General features: G+C 35.0%; 1 protein-coding gene and 1 pseudogene across 13 annotated transcripts in view; both read left to right on the top strand.

Annotated features, from left to right (window-relative positions):
• REV1 (REV1, DNA directed polymerase) overlaps window positions 1–18,841 on the top strand; it is a 74,434-nt gene that overhangs the window by 22,421 nt on the left and 33,172 nt on the right. For 5 of the 13 annotated variants that reach the window (XM_025049789.1, XM_025049790.1, XM_025049796.1 and 2 more), the window contains 4 exons: window positions 5,688–5,856; window positions 12,025–12,177; window positions 15,467–16,200; window positions 18,602–18,709. In XM_025049789.1, coding sequence (XP_024905557.1) covers window positions 5,688–5,856; window positions 12,025–12,177; window positions 15,467–16,200; window positions 18,602–18,709 — 1,164 coding nt within the window. Of the gene's footprint in view, window positions 1–2,731; window positions 2,854–3,358; window positions 3,455–5,687; window positions 5,857–12,024; window positions 12,178–15,466; window positions 16,201–18,601; window positions 18,710–18,841 lie in introns of all 13 variants that reach the window. The other 8 variants (XM_025049787.1, XM_025049786.1, XM_025049788.1 and 5 more) reach the window with 4 other exon arrangements.
• Window positions 12,522–12,640, top strand: LOC112483250 (annotated as a pseudogene).

The following is an 18,841-nucleotide window of genomic DNA, read 5'->3' on the forward strand; positions in this document are numbered from 1 at the left end:
AACCTATTTCCACAAGCATCTCTAAAATGGTAGTCGTAATAATGTTTTATCAAGCTCTTATGATTATGGGTTCTGCAGAATTGAAAATTAAACGTGGATGAAATTACAAAGACAATAAAATTCTAGTTAATATTAACATGTGAGTGATACTCTGGCTGAAATGAAACTTGCAGCTCACAGTGTAGGCATGGTGCCAACCCCCACACTCCCATTCTTTTGTGTGTGGAATATGTTATGTAACATAAAATTTACCACTTTAATAACCATTTTTAAGCATATAGTTCAGTACTGTTAAGTGTATTCACCTTGTTTTGCATCCAATCCCCAGAGCCTTTCCATCTTGCAAAACTGAAATTCTAAACCTATTAATAACTCCCTTGTTCTCCATCCTCCATCCCCTAGCACCCACCATTCTGCTTTCTTTTTCTATAACTTTGACTACCCTAGATACCACAGAGAAGTAGAATCTATACAGTGTTTGTCGGTGTGACTAGCTGTTCTCCTTACCATGGGTTAAGGGTTCATCCAGGTTGTAGCGTGTATTGTAGTTTGCTTTCCTTTATAAGGCTGAATAATATGCTATTGTTTATATAGCCCACATTAGTCCATGACATCTAAAGCAGTGTGTGACAAGAGCTGCAGCACCTTCATAATAAAACCAGAGCACTGAAATCATGTGGCAGTGCTTAGTTAGGAAATGGTTATCCAAATGATCCCCCAAAATGCTTGGTTTTGTTTGTTTTATAAGCATAGTATTGAAATGAAATTGATAATCTCACAGAGAATGATGCTGAGGCTGTACTGTTGGATTCCATAATGGAATCACCAGTGTGAGGGTAAGTGAGGTGAAGTGTGTAGAGTACCTGACTGGATAAGATGCTAAAGTAATGTTAATTTTCTTTCTTCAGTTTTTTTTACTTGCTATGGTTATAAAATTAATGTTTTTATTTTGCTTTACAAAGAGGTGGGTGTTTTAATAAGATTGACATGTATATATATTGTTCACTAGAATGGACCCACATAAAGGCCTCTGCTTAGAAGTTAAAAAAATATTTTTCAAGTTTTATTACTGTCATGTGTAAAACTTGACCGTTATTTTATTTTCTAAACATGTATTGAGGCACTTAACTCCTTAACAGGATGAGCCAAGTATTGTATCTCTCTTTAAAAATATTTTGTTAAATATAATGAATTAAGGAACCTGGCAACTAATCTTAAACTTCTATATCAAATATTTAGGATTATTGCTCGTAAAAATGACTGCCAAATTGCTTTGTCGTGGAGATTTTCTGAGCATCTTCCTCATGTATTATGTTTCAAACCACCACTAGGCTCAAGAGTGAAGCTGCAAATGAATAGATTAGTTACACTTTTTCTTCAGAAGTCTTAGATCTTTTGTGTTTAGGAGTAGGCCATTTGGGATGTGATGATAGCATACATATGTGCATACATATATGTAAGTGATAATGTTGATAATATTGCTAATTGAGGGAATAATAGAAGTTAAGATCCCTTAAATCTTTGTCTTTTACTCACAAATATTGTTAGCATATAATATTATCAGATATAGAATTTCCATTACAGAGGATAAACTCAGTTGTGCAGGGGTTCTAGTAATACACACATCATAAAAGATGTTTGTTTTAACCAGGCCGTCATTACTCTTCCTGGGTTTTTGATGGGCTATAGAGTTGGTTTTGTAATACTGATTTTGTTTTCTGTGATGGTATTTGATGTGATGGAACCTACTTGTAATGGAATATGAGCCAGCAGTAGATAATTTGTCTGGAAGCTAAATAGATTTATAATAGTTTAGGTCTGGAAGGAACTTTAGCAGTTATGTGCTACAGACATCCCTTGACCTCTGTCACACTAAAGCACAGAGGTACTTGAAAACTTCTTAATGTCATCCTAGCTAATTATGGCAGAGCCAGACCAAACTTAGGACTCACGGTCTTCAGCTCATTGTGTTTTCCCTTTTGCCACAAGTTTTATATTGGCCATAATAGAGACATTTGCTTTAAGTGCTTTCCGTTCTGTGACTAAACTGTTTGAATTTTGTACCTGTTATGTGTACAAGACATTATAGTTTATTAGATAGTCAAGATATGTTTTGTTTGCCTGCCTTTTCTAGTGTCTTGCTAATTTGTATGTATGTATATGTACTTATTTTTTTTTCATATTTTTCTGCTTTAGTTTCTTTTTTCGTAAAATTGGGTGTGATGTGACCTTTGCTTTCCCTCATAAATTTGTGAAATGGTCTTCAAATTTTATTTACTGGAGGTAATGGTTTTAGTGTGTAGAATTGTATGGTAGCTTTGTGAGGAGGAGTCTTAAATGTCTAGCCTCTTTGTCAGTGAGGAAACAAAGTCTAAAAGTGAGATGAGTCACTTGCCCAAGATGTCATGACTTTTCAGTGTTAACCTGCAACTGGAAACCAGGATTCTTTGTCCAGGGTCCATTGAGTTAAGCTTGATCAAGTCTGAATTTGTGATCAAACCTGGACCCAGATTATGGCTGTCCCAGTAGCTATGTGTGACTTTGGAAAGTTACCTTAATATCTCCAGTCTGTGATTTGTCTTTCTGTAATCTGCCTAAAATTGATGCTATTTATACAAAACTTTATTAAGTGCATTAATAATAACTTTCTTGTTTAAAAATTTAATAGAACTTTAAGGAAATAATTCAGTTGGCACATGTCCTTTTAAAAATTTTTTTTTTTTTTTTTTAGAACCAGTGCTATTTTTTTTTCCCCTGGTAAAGTCTCTTTGGGATCTCCTGAACCGCAGAGATACTGTTTTACTTAAAGGATCTTCACCAAAATGTCAGTGATAATCTGTGGTGATGATTTTGGTTGGTAGGATCTAGTTACCTTTTTTATACTCTAATGTATTTAAAAATAATATACAGTGAGAATGTAATGGGGTTTAAGGGATGTTAATTTTATTTACTATTTGAATTGGTCCGGTCAATTTAACTTGATTGATCTTGTTTATACCAGTGTGGGAAATGAAATGATTGTTAGATCCCTAAAAGCTCTTTCAGTTCTGATATAACACTAACTGGTAAAGATTTGGGGGATAGAAATAGAATTTCCCAAAAGTATGCTGGGCTGCTTGGGCTAATGGAGTGGTTCCTAACCACTGTCCATAGTGCACTGTTGGCAGTTCTACTTTTGTGTGACAGGGCCACCATAAATGTCAGCATATGTATTGTCTTCTACCATTTTGGTAGAGTCTAGAGCAGGAGTCTCAAGTCATATATATTACTTGAAAGGAGTTCTGATGTCATACTTTATAATAATAACAGTTTTAACATTGAGTGCTTCCTGTATCTCAAACTTAGTTCATCATTACAGCCTTATTTGTTTATTTGTAATGGAAGAGGAGAACACTCAAAGGAGTTCAAAGTCACACAGCTAAATAAAGACTGTTAAAGCCAAGATTACACCCAGGTCAGTCTGACACCGTAGTTTATGTGATCTTACCTTCTAATAGGTTGGTTTTCATGGTCTACTTCAAACTGAAGAAATTTGAGAGTTTTCAGAATTTAACTTCAAAAAGTCCCCTTAAATTCACTCCACAAAAGAACAGTGAACTCTCCAAGTTTTCCGCTTACAAATTTCTGCAGTAATTGGCTTTCAAACAGCAGCCCGGGAGAGGGGAGGGGCCTTAATGAGTGTGCATGCAAAAGGCACTGTTCCTGGCGACCCGCACCTTCCTATCTCAGTCCTCTAATATAGTCACAGTTTGTTTAGGAAAGTATTAGATTAACTTGTTACATAATTTTTTACATTTCTGTGCTTTTTATTGAATTTGGTGTCTGCCCATATTATTGCATTATATCTAGCCTTTAATTTGGTACTTTTTACTGTTATAAGGTCAGCCACATTCTTTAATCTTAGGGAAAGTAAGTAAACTACAGATTCCTGGCTGGCTAGCTGTTTTCCCACCATTTTACATTAAAACATCGTGGTGCTTCTGGTTTATTTTGTGCTCCCTAAGCCCTGAAAACCTCCTATTATGATTAGAATTTTATTTAAAAGTTGATATTATTTCTCTTTCTAGTGTACTGTCCAATTTGGTAGCCACTGGCCACATGTCTGCATATGAAATATAGCCAGTCTAAATGATGTGTGCTATAAATGCAGACTACACACAGAATTCTGGAGAGGTAGTCTGAAAAAAGAACATGAAATATCCTGTTTTTTTTTTTAATATTGATTACAGGTTGAAATGGTAATAGTTTGAACCTTTCGAGTTATATAAAAATATTATTAAACTAATTTCACCTTTTTACTGTTTTTAGTGAGGTTACTAGAAATCTTTAAATTATATATGTGGCTTGCATTTTTGGTTTGCATTTTATTTCTGCTGAGCAGCACCAGTATGTTTGATCAGCAACATCAGATGAATTTTACACTGTACGAATTTACCAAGAATTAATCAAACCTGGCATATCTATGTGTTTTGTTAGTTTTTTCTTCTTCTAAAGACTAAAGCTCATCTAACTAGATAGTTATTATAATAAAACTGTTAATTTAAGTACTTGGACTTGTATTACTTGGGCTTAAGGAAAATCTGGTGCTTGAATAACAAAGTAGATACATAAGCCTCCTGTGACAGCCCCCACCCTCACACCTGGGGTACAGCTGTTGCCAGGGAAGGTATGATTTAGAGCTTTAATTAGGATAATAGGTGAAAGAAATAGAAAGCTATTGAAAGTAATTAGTTTAGATGATACTAGTAAATGCAGGTCATAACATAATAACTTTAGCAAGTAAAACATTTTTTTTTATGGGAAAGCATAAACTACACCAGTTCTTGTTTTAAGATATGTTTCTATAGTTTTATTAAGAATAAAAGAGTTTGAAACAAAATTTTTTAAAATGGTGTTTCTTGGTCTACAATTTTTTTTTTTTTCTGTATTGGTGAACTATTTCTTGGCTTTGACACAAATTCTTATTAGGAAACTGAATAAGATTATTTTAACATATTTTCTTAAAATTTAAAATTATTTCATAGGACTAAAGTATATTAATAAGCCCTACAGCAAGTCTGCTCATAGAAAGTGTGAGCAGTTTATCTGATTGCTATTATATTACAGTCAGTCCTCACTTAATGTCATTGATAGGTTCTGTGACTTTAAGTAAGAAACTGGTTTTACCATAGGCTAATTGATATAAACAAGAATTAAGTTCCTGTGGCATCTCATCAGTGTAATAACGAAATGATATTGAGGACCAGCTGTGTTTTTGAAGAGTTGTAGTGTTAATTGGAGTCTCTGTAAACGGATCCCTAAATAACTTTATAGTTGTTGATTTTTAAACACATAAGATACCAATATCAAGATCATGTAGCTAAATGTGGTCAAAAGTTTAAAAATATTTGCTCTATTACTAGTATTCAATTCATTACTTGCAGTCCCTCTATTTGTTCTTCTAGGCACCTCTTAGCGGTAGATGTTTTTGTTGGCTGACTGTCTTTAGCAGCTAGGGGAAGAGAATGTGCTGAGGCAAAATAGCTTTATCACCTTGTGGGTTACCTCCTAACTTTGTTTACTGGCAGCACAGCCAAGGAGAAAGTGAACCAGTGGTATGTTCTTTGAATGGCTTAAGGAACTATTGAGCTAGGGCTCTGCTTTCTTACATGTAAAACTCTTAACATATTTTAATATTAATTTTACAGATCCTTCTGCTGAGGAATTGAGACAGCTAATGATGTTGCATGGAGGTCAATACCATGTATATTATTCCAGATCCAAAACAACTCACATTATTGCCACAAATCTTCCTACAGCCAAAATTAAAGAATTAAAGGGGGAAAAAGTAATTCGGCCAGAATGGATTGTGGAAAGGTAAGTTTAATGTTTAATAAGTTTTAAAAATTGGAATACATTTAATGTTTAATAAGTTTTAAAAATTGGAATAACTTAAGGGCGAAAAGTAGTAATGTCTTAAACTATACTACCGTACCTGTAACCTCACACTGATGATTCAGGTGGTATAGGATTTGACATCCCTTGGAATGATTCAAGCAGCAGGAAGCAGTGATGGGAGGAGGCTTGATTAAGCAAATTAATTCATTTGGCAAATATTTGTGCTCCATGTACTTTGGAAATATCAGTGAAGAAAACACATCTTGCCCCTCTATCTTGGAGCTTACATTCTCTTGAGGGAAACAGATAATAAACAGTGTGGTTAATATATGAGTAAATTATATCACATGTTAAAAGTTATACATGCTAAGGGATAAAAGATCAAGGTAACATGAGCCTAGAGCATTGGGAGTGAGAGAGGTTCCTGGTGTTATTACTGCCTGTCCTTTAGTTATTCTAGCATGACTCCTCTGCTCTTGGTTTGAAGCTGATATATTTGTAACTCAGTGCTAACCATTCATACTAATTTCCTAAGTTTAAATGTCATCTGGAACTTCAGTGATGAGCCATAATGTAAGTGATTTATATTTTGAAATGGTTTGTTATACATATGAGTGATGGCTAGATTTTTGAAAGTTGAAAGTGAAAATATCATAATTTTAATGTATGAATAGATTATAATCATTGTATGAAAGAATGGTCACATTGTATAATGGATTGCTAATGAAACAAACTTCGAAATTTTTTAGTCAATTCCAAGTTCTCTTAAAAGCCTAAATTTCACTAATCTGACCCTTTCCATAAATTTATTCAGCAGATTTAGTATTGCTCAGTTCCTTTGCATAGCAGGTGAAGCAGCCCGTTTTCAGTGGGAGGCAACAGAGCAGTGGGAAAGGCTGTGCTTGGTCTCTGGAGACTCACCTAGGGACTTACATCCAGACTCAGGAGTGGGAGTGTCCCTGTCATCTTGTGTAACTTGGGGAAGAGCTGTGCAGCCATCCTGAACCTCATTTCCTCCCTTGTCAAAGAAGGCTAATATCTGCTTGCCATGGTTATGTAAGAACTTGAAATAATATGTGCAAACTAGCACAATGCTTGGCACATTGTACAGGCATAATGTATAAGAAGTAACTTGTTTATTTTTGTTTTTATTGTATAAACATTAGCAAGTATTAAAAAACAAATTCCAAAAGGTCAGAAGTGCATTTTTAAAACGTTCATTTGGCTTCCAGAAATCCAAATGGATTTTATAGATCAAGAGTTTTTAAACCTTGGGGATACGAAGTTGAATGCCCATTCGTAGAACATATGCTTGACTCCTTGTGCTGTGTTCTCATGACCTTGCCACTGTCCATTCATTATATAGGATCAGTAAACATGGCCTAAGCCGTGTGTCTCCTTGAAGACTTGTGAGATTTTCTGTGTATAAGAAGTTAAGGTCATTCTGGAGCCAGCTGTGTGTGGTCATGGACATTCCAGGCCTAGGGCTAGAAATGTGACCTGGGTATATTGGTCTGGCTTTTGCAAGGAAAGGGGGAGATCCATGGACAGTAGAAAAGTGGGAGTGAAAAGGGCTTTTTCCTAGTAGGACCTGATTTGCTTAGAAAATGGTGGCTTTCATTACAGCTCTTTTCTTTCCCCTTGTTCTTCCTTCTTGTCCAGAATGCAGCTAGAGAAATAATACAATAGGAAAAGCAACTGCAGTAGTGATAAGTTTTAAAATTCATGTTAATGGATTTTATTTTAGCTTGAAGTTGGGCTTAATCATCTGTTTTTCAGTGATGGAAGCAACTTAAGATAACATAATAAAATGGCCTCTTTCCTTCATTTTATCTATAAGAAGGCAGGTCTAATAATAGAGCAGCCTGTTTGCCCAAGAACAGCAGGATTCAGAGTCCAGATTTTCTGACTCCTATTTGGGTCTGCTCTTTGCCATTTAATTAAGCTTATTGAGGAAGAATTGGCCTATGTGGAAATGGATCCATCTGGGCATATATCTTAGTATATAAAGTAATATGCCCAGTGTCTACTTCTCATAGCACAGATCCTTTTGGTTAAATCACATTACTGTTTTCTTTCATACTCTAACCTTAATCTTTTTAATCTCTTCTCAGCAGTGTTTAAATGAGATTTTATACATAATATTTTAAACACTATATTAGCTATGAATGGATGATACATGATCTCTTCTATAATTAGCTTTCTTGTTTTTAGTTTGAGCAATTTAAAAAGCAACTACCACTTCTAAGCATGTGCAGTGATTACTTTGCTTTGGTTAGAATTCTCTAGTGTCTGTGCCTATGCCATGAAACCTGAGTTAATGTACATGTGATTGGAGGGCCAAAACTGCTAGGAGGCAGGAAAGCCCTTTAATGAGAAGCCTGTACAGTGCATTAGTGTAAGATATGAGATGATTTTACTAAAACCTCTACCTTGTAAATCCTGTCCTTGTATATAGTATTAGTTAGTGATTTCAAATTTTTGCCATTCTCCTTTTCTTCAAACAATTTCACATTGAAATTTGAGTTGTAGAATAGTTGAGGAGCTGCTGTGATCACCCCATGACCTCGTCAGGCCTGAGAAATGCCACAGAGCACAGTTTGAAAACATTGTCCTAAGTTATTACAGGTCGAGTTAGTTTTTGTTCTTCATTCTGTGTTCAGTCTTTAGCATGGGGACCTGCGTCCTGTGGTTCTGCGTCCTGTGGTTCTGCTGTGAGTGGAGAGGTATGGTCTCCATTCTTCCAGTTCTGCTGGCTCACTGGGGTCTTCCAGTGGAGTGCTTAGTCTCAGGCAGAGTCTAAGCTCACAGACTTTTTCTTTTGAAGCTCACAGACTATGATATGTTAGCACATTTGTCATGTACCCTGCCTGATTCTCCAAGGATCTCATACATCACATGGGCTAAAACTTTGTTTCTGATTACTTTTAGTGTCGATATTAAAGTGTTTATTCAACTCATTTAAATAAAACTTGATTGCAACTTTATCTCATGATTTAATTTTCTTTGTGTTTTTGTGTCTTGCCTCAATTTATTCTTCATAGAAAATGTTCATGACTCTAGTTTCCTTTTTACTTGGCTAACTAACCAACACACATTTCAGACTATCCTACCCTGCCCCCCATGACTCATAGGTAATATTTTACTTGAAAATGTATTCTGTCTTTAGGAGCTAAAGAATGAACAGCCTAACTCTCAGTATCTGTAATAAGAAACAATCTGGACTCAGTAGGAGAAAGGGCAGGAAGTTGCGTACGTATTTTCATACCTGTTTATTTTCTTTTCTAAGCTCATGGCATCTCAGTGAGTGGTTGGAAGGTTTAGGGTATAGGGTAGAGGGAATTTTAGTTTTGTTGCATAGAGATGATTTTTGCTTAATGGTAGAATAATGGCACATAATTAGATCCTTTCTCGCCTTAAATCCACTTTTGAGTATTAAAGGAGATAGATGCCTGAATGGGTGGGCAGATGAATATGCCGGGGTTAGATACCATTTTTTCTAATAGAGAGTGACTGGGACATTGACCGGAACCATAGATACATTTAATGTACATAATAGTTTCATAGAAAGAAAGTGCTGTTATTACAAGCTAGAAGAAAAAAATGGAATAGAAATTAATGTAGTGATGATTTTGTTGTCATAATTTTTGTAAAATTTTCCAAAATCTTGTTACAACTGTAAGTGTGAATTCATTGTCAGTTAGTAGAAATAGGAAATGGTTTAGAGAACTGTTAGTTACAGTTTCATTTTAGAGAACTTTAGTGGGGGTAGGCTGTAGGGCAAAGCAAAAACTTAAAACTCCTCAAGGGGATGAATATTTCACTTGAAATTAATGTGTCTAATCCATTGTATAGAATGTAAATTCTCATGTATATCAGTGTATATAGTACATAGAAAGCTTGGTATATAAAGAAACTGGTTTTTGGTAAAGTGAAGCTCCTTTTAGTTTTGAAATTTGGATTTTGGATTTTGATATTTGTTTTTTCTTGGTGGGGGAAGAAGAACAGAAGAAAATGCAGATACAGTCCCTTTGTGTTTAGGATAAGCAGGAGAATTAGAAACAGAATTCCTGAGAGATTTTTTTTTTTTTAAGAAGAACTTTCAAAAATACACTTTCGCATAATATTTCTGTCCATGTATCTGTTTAGATAAATGGATAAGCAGGGATAATTAGGAGTATACAACTGATATGTAGTGGTTTGGGCTTCAAATTAAAAGAATTTCATGTCTAATGTTACTGTAGTGTGCATTGGGCTTTAATTCCTCTTACTAGGTGTCTCTGAGGATGTCTGATTTGAGACCTGCAGTATTTAAATTGGCTTTCTTATTTTATACCAGTCTCCATGGACTTAGTTATATAAGCCTAAAACTTCTGTTGAGTGACATGGCTCTTGTTAGGATTGGGACAAGATGTTACACCTTGCATGATCATTATTGACCTTCAACACCACCTTTAAAGTCTGTGTCACTCCCACGTGCTGTCACTAGGGTGGGAGAAGCAAGCAGGACCCTAGCATCTCCTCATCACCCTTTTCTTATTTCTGATGTGCAGCTGGCACATCAGGAGTGGTTTCACTTTCTACTTATTCCTTAGTTATAGCTGCATATGATGAAAGGTGGGAGGCTAAGGTTAGGGTTCCACTTCAGGTATGAGGTGCCTCTCTCCCCAGAGGTGGGAGGTGGTGAGGAGGGAGCAAGTGAGGTAGATTATACTATAAGGAAAAATCATAGGCAGGCAGTTGAGACCAACTGTTTGATTTTAAAATTTGAATATAATTTGTAATTTTCATAAAACTAACTTACCCTGATGATAGATCAATTTATGTAAATGAAAATTGAGATGTTGTCACTAATATGTTCTTTATCATCATAATTTAGTAGTTTTAGCATTTGGATCCAGTTTAGGGTACTGTAGGTAGGATTACTAAATACATACTAATATAATTACATAAAGGACGTAGTGTATAGTGTATATAGTGTATAGTTCTATTTTTAGAGTATATCATCACTATGTTTTCCTGTATTTACAGTTGACTATATTTAAAATTTTTTTTTTGTAAGCCAATTCAGTCATTTCTTACGTGGTTATTTTAATGTTTAGTGCCCTTTGAGAAAATTAAAATGTCAAAACTCCTGGATTTATGATACAATAAGAAAAGTTATCTGTTTATTAATTTTTTTCTAAGTAATTAAAGTATGACTTCCCTAGTATATATTTTAAGTTTAAAGTCAGAGAGAGGTTTAGAAATATTTCCTGATACTAAAGGAGCCTGTTTTAAAATTTGAATCTTAACATAAGTATATCATGGTTGGCTGTTTTAAAATTTGAGTTGAAAATGATATTTTAAGCAGTACAATAACCATATGTAACTTAATTTATTAGAAAGCAAAAATCACTTTAAGACCACTTAATCAAGTTAGTTTTAGTCCTGAAGTACAAAGGAAATAGGTGCTTAGGAGTGCCAGTACCACCTAGTATTATAACAATGCTAATATCACTCTAGTCTTTACTGGTGATGTTTGCTATACAGTAAACATTTGGAAGAGGGTATATATGATATAGCTTCTACCTTCATAGAGTTCATATCCTCAAGTGGCCTTGTCTCTATCACTCTTTAACACATAAAAATAGTATAAATTATTCATTACTCTTAAAGTTGAGGTTCTTTATTTTGTCCTATTTTTTTTAGTTTACAGTTTTTCACATTTAATAGACCTAACAGGAATTGTGGAAATTGGGAATCCTCATCCAGTTTACTTATTCTGGGAAGACTTACTATGTGATACGGGATTTGAGAAAGTCTTGATGACTCTATGTCAGTTTTTTGAGGGAGAACTGTGGTAAATATTAGTCATGTTGATTAAAATATTGACTTGTCTAACTCTTTATTTGTAGTTTTTCTCATCCTACTCTATAGTTTTTTGCTTGGTTGCTTTTTTAATCTCATAGGATTGTTGACCACTAACATGTCCAGTGTGTGTCTTTTCGTGTGTGGAATGTCATTCCAGAGTGTTTAAGTTAAGAGTACATTGTATTAGGATCACTAAGGCGGAAGGAGGGGAATAAACTAGGAAAACAGATGACTTATGAAGCTCATTTTCCCCAAGTATGGAACTGTTAAATCAGTGTTACTTTTTTGTTTCAGCATCAAAGCTGGACGACTCCTGTCCTACATTCCCTATCAGCTGTACAGCAAGCAGTCCACTGTGCAGAAAGGTCTCACCTTCAATCCTGTGTGCAAACCTGAGGACCCTGTGCCTGGTCCAAGCAATAGAGCCAGACAGCTCAACAACAGAGTGTAAGTTTGTCCAGAGAGGGAATGCTACAAAACTGGGTTTTAGCAGTGGGTGTGGCCCCTTGTCTACTGAAGAGAGAGATAACAGATGTAAAACTTAGCTATTCATCTGTATAAAATGTCGAAATAGGTGTGTGGGTGTCTTACCTAAAAATTATTTCAATTGTGATGGTTTCATAAATAGAATATAAGCAGGAAAGCTTTCTCAGTCGTTTTAGATTCCCCTGTTAAATTAATGGATTGTAAATTATTATAAGTAAAATTTTCCATGGATTTTCCTGAAAGTAATTATTTCCACACAAGGAATTTGCTATAGGATGTTGCTTTCTCAAAAAATGAACTAACTGGTCTACGGTCATGTCACCCTGAATGTGCCTGATCTTGTCTGATCCTGGAAGCTAAGCAAGATTGGGCCTGGTTAGTACTTGGATAGGAGACCACCTAGGAATACCAGGTGCTGTAGGTATTATAAAAAAAAAAAAAAAAAATGAACTAACTACACCAGCTGTACTTTTATAATGTGCTATGCATAGAAAAGACAGTTAATGAAAATGTTAACATTTCTAGTTTATTTTTTTAATTGCCCATTTATAACGATTCTAAACATGTAAATATTTCATATCAGTGAAAATTTAGTTGGCCCTAAATATTGCAGAGTTAGAGGAGAATAGAGTTTTTTTCCATGTAACTGATTTTTAAAAAATATATTGATTTAAGCTTTAATTGCAATACTCCTGGGTAACTTGGTTTCACAGTTAATTGGTGTGTTACCTTCACTTGTATATCAGGTGGTTCATTATCATCAGCATTCTCATTATTTGTAAATTGCTTGCTTTGGGAGTTGGATATATTTTTTCCAAAAGACCCAGGGTCTAATTAACCTGGGAGGATCCGAGACTACTACCTTCTGTAGTCGTTGTTGTCATTTGTTCTTTAACTTGTATTCACTTAGAAGCATATTCACATGTTTTCACATTACCTAAAACTTAATTTTTATAGTACTGTGAAGGTGTACAACAGGTAATACCAGAAAAGCTTTCAGTGTACAACTTCATTTTTTTTTTCTTACCCACACTAATAAAGGAAAATAGAGTAGTCCCCCTTATTCATCAGGGGTATGTTCTAAGACCCCCCAGTGGACAGTATGGAACTCTATGTATACTCTGTTTTTTCCTACACATACACACCTATGATAAAGTTTAATTTATAAATTAGACACAGTAAGAAATTAACAATAACTGATAATTAAGTAGAATTAATAACAAAAGTTAAGTGAATAAGGTATCTCTCTCACTCTCAAAATACCTTCATTTGTATACTTCCATTCTGTCAGTGTTCCAAAAGTTTTAAAAACAAAAGCTTTACTGTACTGTCACCCTTCTTATGATTATGTGAGATGATAAAATGCCTAGATAATGAGTCTACCCAGAAAGACATGCAATTTAAAACTTATGAATTTCTTACTTCTGAAATTTTCCATTTAATATTTTCAGGCCACAGCTGATGGTGGGTAACTGAAACTGTGGAAAGGGAAACTGAAGATAAGGGGGACTATTGTCTATGTTTTTTGAAATTCTTTGTGTCAGTTTTAGGAAGAATTTACCAATTAGATTTTACTTTTTAACACATTGACACTATTGCCTAATAAATGTATCTTTGCCTGTGATATATTTTTAGTACAGCTACTTCGTAAATATCCATTTGTCTAGGCTAAAAAACTATAGTAAAGAAAGAATGTACATTTACAGTGTGTTTTCTTGCCAATATATGCATTCCTTATTGGGTATGCTGCTGGTATACATGTGAAGGATCCTTGTATCTGTGACATAGAAACACAGATGTAAGACTTTTCTGACTGACTTCACTTTGTTGCTTTCTTTGATCTTTAGTTTTTGGTATGTTTAATAGATTTTGAAAATTGCTTTGAAATTTTTTTATGTGACTTTTTGCTCCCTTGCTTTCTTTTTATCTCAAGAGCCAGACTTGCCCTGGCATGTAACAAATTAGGTTTTTTTTTTTGTTTCTTCTTTTAATTATTTCTGGTTGGTCTTCTTTTCCCTTAAAATGACTGATCATCTGTGAGGATAGGACTTACTCAGAGGTGGCTGTCATATTCCATGAGATGGTCAGCTATAGCCAACCCAGAACTGGGTTGTAATGTTTTGTCTCTGACTCATGTGTGCCTTTTTGTGTGTTCAGACTGTTGTTACTAACACACCACATTGGTATTAGGATGAAGGACTTGAGGCAAACCTGGTAATACTGTGCCTTGGCATTGTATGTAGTACCCTCATCTGGAGCATGAGATGGAATTGGATTGATGCTATGGGCATTTCTAAGCAGAATGAATTAATGCTCCATAATTCAGGTGTTTGTTTTGCTACTTAGATGATTCTTGTGAATGCAAATAAATTATGTCTTTATTACAGAGCAGTACCAAGCAAATAATGTAGAGGAGCCAGGATGTGAGTTTAGCATAACATTTGTCCTAGGTCCTGCATTTATAAACCTGTCATCAGGAGATTCAGTCCAGGTTGCCTTGGACCTTCTTGGCATCTAAATATGCTTTTCTTAGAAGCAGAATGCCATTTCCCTTATTAATAGGGTCAGTGTTCACATCTTTCTAGGTATAAATTTTGCTGAATTAGCCCTGGTTCCTTTTATCCAGTTGTGTAGCAGCTGGCCTTTTGCTGGATTAGTGAATGTGGTCTGTCAGTCTTTTCCTGAGTGCAGACACTAACTGGCCTCACAGTAATAGCAGTGCTGGGGTTAATGTGTTGGACAGCAGCTTACATGAAACTAAAATTAAAAGGATTAAGAATTCAGATAAAGTCTCTTACCCATTTTAATGGGAGTTATTCACATTCGATTAATTCAGCAAATATTTACTGACTACCTGGTATGTCCCCAACACTGCTATAAACTGGGTATTTGGAGCATACAGACTCCAATTAATTTTTAGTGGGAAAGTAATTGAAAATAGAAGAGTTTTGCTTTTTTTTTTTTTTTTCTTCTTTAATATTAAAAAGATTCCATTGGATTTCTTTGGGAGTATCTTAAGGTTTAAAAACTAAAAGGCTGTTAATGTTCTAGAATTTTCCTAATTATCTTGCTACTTTGGTTTAACAAAGAATTATCTCGTTGGAAGAGTAAAAGGATATAAAATTCGTGGCTTCTCAGTTTTTAGGGGAGAAATATCAAAGTGTGTATCACTAAGACAATACTTAAATGAAAAATCGTTTTAACTTGAAAGTCTGACATTAATTTAAAAACAATTTTTTTCTTGCTTTAGAAATCATATAATTAAGAAGAATGAGACAGAAAATGAAGTCAAAGTCAATGGGATGAACAGCTGGAATGAAGAAGATGCAAATAATGATTTTAGTTTTGCTGAACTGGAGCAGATCTTTCCAGGAGGGAAACAAAACGGAATTCCACCTCGCAGAGACAGCCCTGCCATTTTTAATGGACACACTCAGAGCTCTAATGGTGCCTTACAGACACAGGAGTGCTTGGTACCTGTGGCCAGCAGTGTTGCCAGCAGGCTTTCCCTTGACTCTGCCCAAGAGGAAGAGAAGGTCGAGAAATGCAGCACTGACTTCAGAGACTGCAGCGGGCAGCGGTGGCAGCAAAGCACCAGAAATACAGATGCTTTGCGGGACCCACACAGAACTAATCCTTCCTCCTCCTCCTCCTCTTCCTCTTCCTTCTCCTCCTCTTTGCACACTAGCACTAAAATAAACGGTGCTCACCGCTCCACCGTTCAGGGCCCTTCAAGCACAAACAGCACTTCTTCAGTGCCTGCTCTCAGCAAGGCAACACCGTCAGCACCGTCCAAACCCTCCAGCTGCAGTTTTATTTCAGACTTCTATTCTCGGTCAAGACTGCATCACATATCAATGTGGAAGTGTGAATTGACTGAGTTTGTCAGTACCCTACAAAAACAAAGTGGTGGTATCTTTCCAGGAAGGGAAAAATTAAAAAAAATGAAAACAGGCAGGTCTGCACTTGTTGTAACTGACACAGGTAGATACTTACTAAAATTGTTTTCTTAAAAAAGAGTCATGCTTGATCATTTTGTTCTTCAGCTCTCATTGGTATTCTGACCAATACTAAGCTTTCATAATATGTCTTCAGCAGTGCCAGGTTATATAAGTTACAGTAAGTATGACAGTATAGAAAGCTTGCTTTATTAAAATATTTTTTACAAAATTAGATTTAAGTGTGGTTAACTGAAATTTCTTCAATTTAAACAGTAACAAGGTTGGGATTCTAAACATTCATTCCTCATGTAGACCTTATCAGTTGTTGAAGTTTTAAACTATGTGAAATATAACATGTTTATATTCAGTGCTTAAACTCTTGTAAGAATGCATTGGTTTGGTAAGGGTAACTATTAATTTCTAGAAACTTGCATCATACTGATTTTTAAATAATTAAATAACATAATAGCTGTTATAGTGGTAAACTTTTAGCAAGATTAAGTATTTTCACATATAAATAGATTGGTTAATTGTATTTTGTTTTTTAATACTTGACATCAAAAACAAAACCAATAGTAACAGGCTATATTTCTGTGTCAGTCATAAATTAGTATCTGGTTTGAGGTTTTAGTTACTTTTTACAGATTATAGTTGTTTTTTTTTTTTCCGAGGAGGGATCTTAGAGAATACCTAATATTACCCTTTAATTTATAGCTGTGGAAACTGAGGTGCAGAGAGATGCTCATGGTTCTGTCCTAGAAGGTGATAGAGCCCCTCCTTGTGGGCCTTTTCTTTTATGTTTTCCTGTGTTTGATGTATTCCTAAGTGCTTTTGTTATCCATGAAGTATTTCAGAATAATGTTATAAGTATTAAATTATCCTGACATCATGCCTTGGCCTTGTAACCTAAAGGCCATTTAATTTTGAAAACTTCAAAGAACTCTTATGCATCAGTTTCATGAATGGAAATAAAATGAGAAATTATTATATTGTATGAAAGCATTCAGTAGATATTTGGTATATGCATTCTGTACTACTTGAATGTTTAAAGTCATTGTTTTGAGTTATTTACATTATGTTTATATAATACTTTCATACAGCATCATTATGATTGTTAAGGTTTATTTTATTAATCATTTCTCAAGGTTATATAGAGGGCAGCAAGGAAGTGCATGGCTTTGGAGTTAGATAACATAGCCTGAACCCAAATCCTGGCTCTGCCACTCTCATTAAGCAGGACCATCGGCAAGTCCATTCAGCCCTCTGAGTCTCAGTTTCCTCTTGACAATGGAGTGAGTGATCGTCTATGACGGTCGCCTGGTGGGGTTGTGAGCTTAAGGAAGATGACATGAACAAAGGCGCAGGGCCTTGCTTTCATGGTCACAATTTAGTGAATGGAGTAGTCTTAAGTCTGAACCTTTTGGGGGAATAATGTAAGTTTTTCGAAGCCTATTACGAGTAATGGTTAGTAATGGTATTCTTAAATCTACCAGAGGAACATTCCTTTATGAGATCATAACTTTTTACAGGCTTGGCGTTCTTATTTCCAAGACTGTGTGTCTTGGAGGACCAGAGAGAGTGATGAAGGGGAAAGCCATGCCTGTGTCTGGGTTAGCATTAAAGTGATGGCATTGACTCTTCCTGTAGCTCAGGACGATTAGAAGCTGATGTCCTTTGGCGGGGACATTCACCTTTATCTCCTTAGAAGTGGTATATAAGCTTCAGAGCTGACTTTCAATAGTATTTAATGGCATAAAGAGAGTTACAAATTTTTGCTTTGTGGACTATTAAATTATGTGTTTATAATAATAGTGTGGTGGTTTGAGAGGTCTAAAATCAGGCAGCCTGGGATTGAATGCCACCTTAATATCTTAACTGACTGTATGACCAGTAAGTTATCAGTCTGTAAAATGGGGATAATAGGCTTACCTATTGCATAGTGTTGAAATTCTCACATGTAAACCTCTACATCAGTGGCTGAAACCTACCAAGCACTCCACAATAGTAGCAGTTTTTATTGTTGCTTTATCAGGGAATATTTGTGGACCACGCAGAATAGTGTCCACCTAACGTTACTTAGCTCCATGTAATTATGAAAACACATTTAGACATCTTTATAAAATAGCACACAAATAATTTAAAGATAAGTATTTAGACAAACTTTGAGACATAATTTTTAGAATATAGATTAAGAAAACATGTATCCAGAATTTTTTTGATTTGTTGGGAAGCTCAGTCTGATCTCTGAATTACTTTTAGAATTAAAGAAACAACTTTGACTTCTCTTGAGGTGATGGAAATAATCTAACAGATCCTATTTTTTTTTTAAGATTTCATTCTACATGTAAACATGTAAACATATAATTTCTAAAATTTAATTAGACCTGTTTTTTTTTATATTAAAGATTAGTTTTGGGGTTGAACATTCTCTTTTTTCCTTCTAGGCAATATGTCAGTATTGAATTCAGCCAGACATCAGAGCTGTATAATGCATGTTGATATGGATTGCTTCTTTGTATCAGTGGGTATACGAAATAGACCAGATCTCAAAGGTCTGTATTCTTGTTTGTTTTAAGAAAATTGATATATTGTTATAAATATATTCTAAGGATCATAAAAACTTTTTAAAGAAATATTTATTTAAATTTTCTCTGGCAAAATCATTTCCCACTTCCAAATTTTCA

Source organism: Pteropus alecto, unplaced genomic scaffold (assembly GCF_000325575.1).
Source record: "Pteropus alecto unplaced genomic scaffold, ASM32557v1 scaffold186, whole genome shotgun sequence".
Lineage (NCBI taxonomy): Eukaryota > Metazoa > Chordata > Mammalia > Chiroptera > Pteropodidae > Pteropus > Pteropus alecto.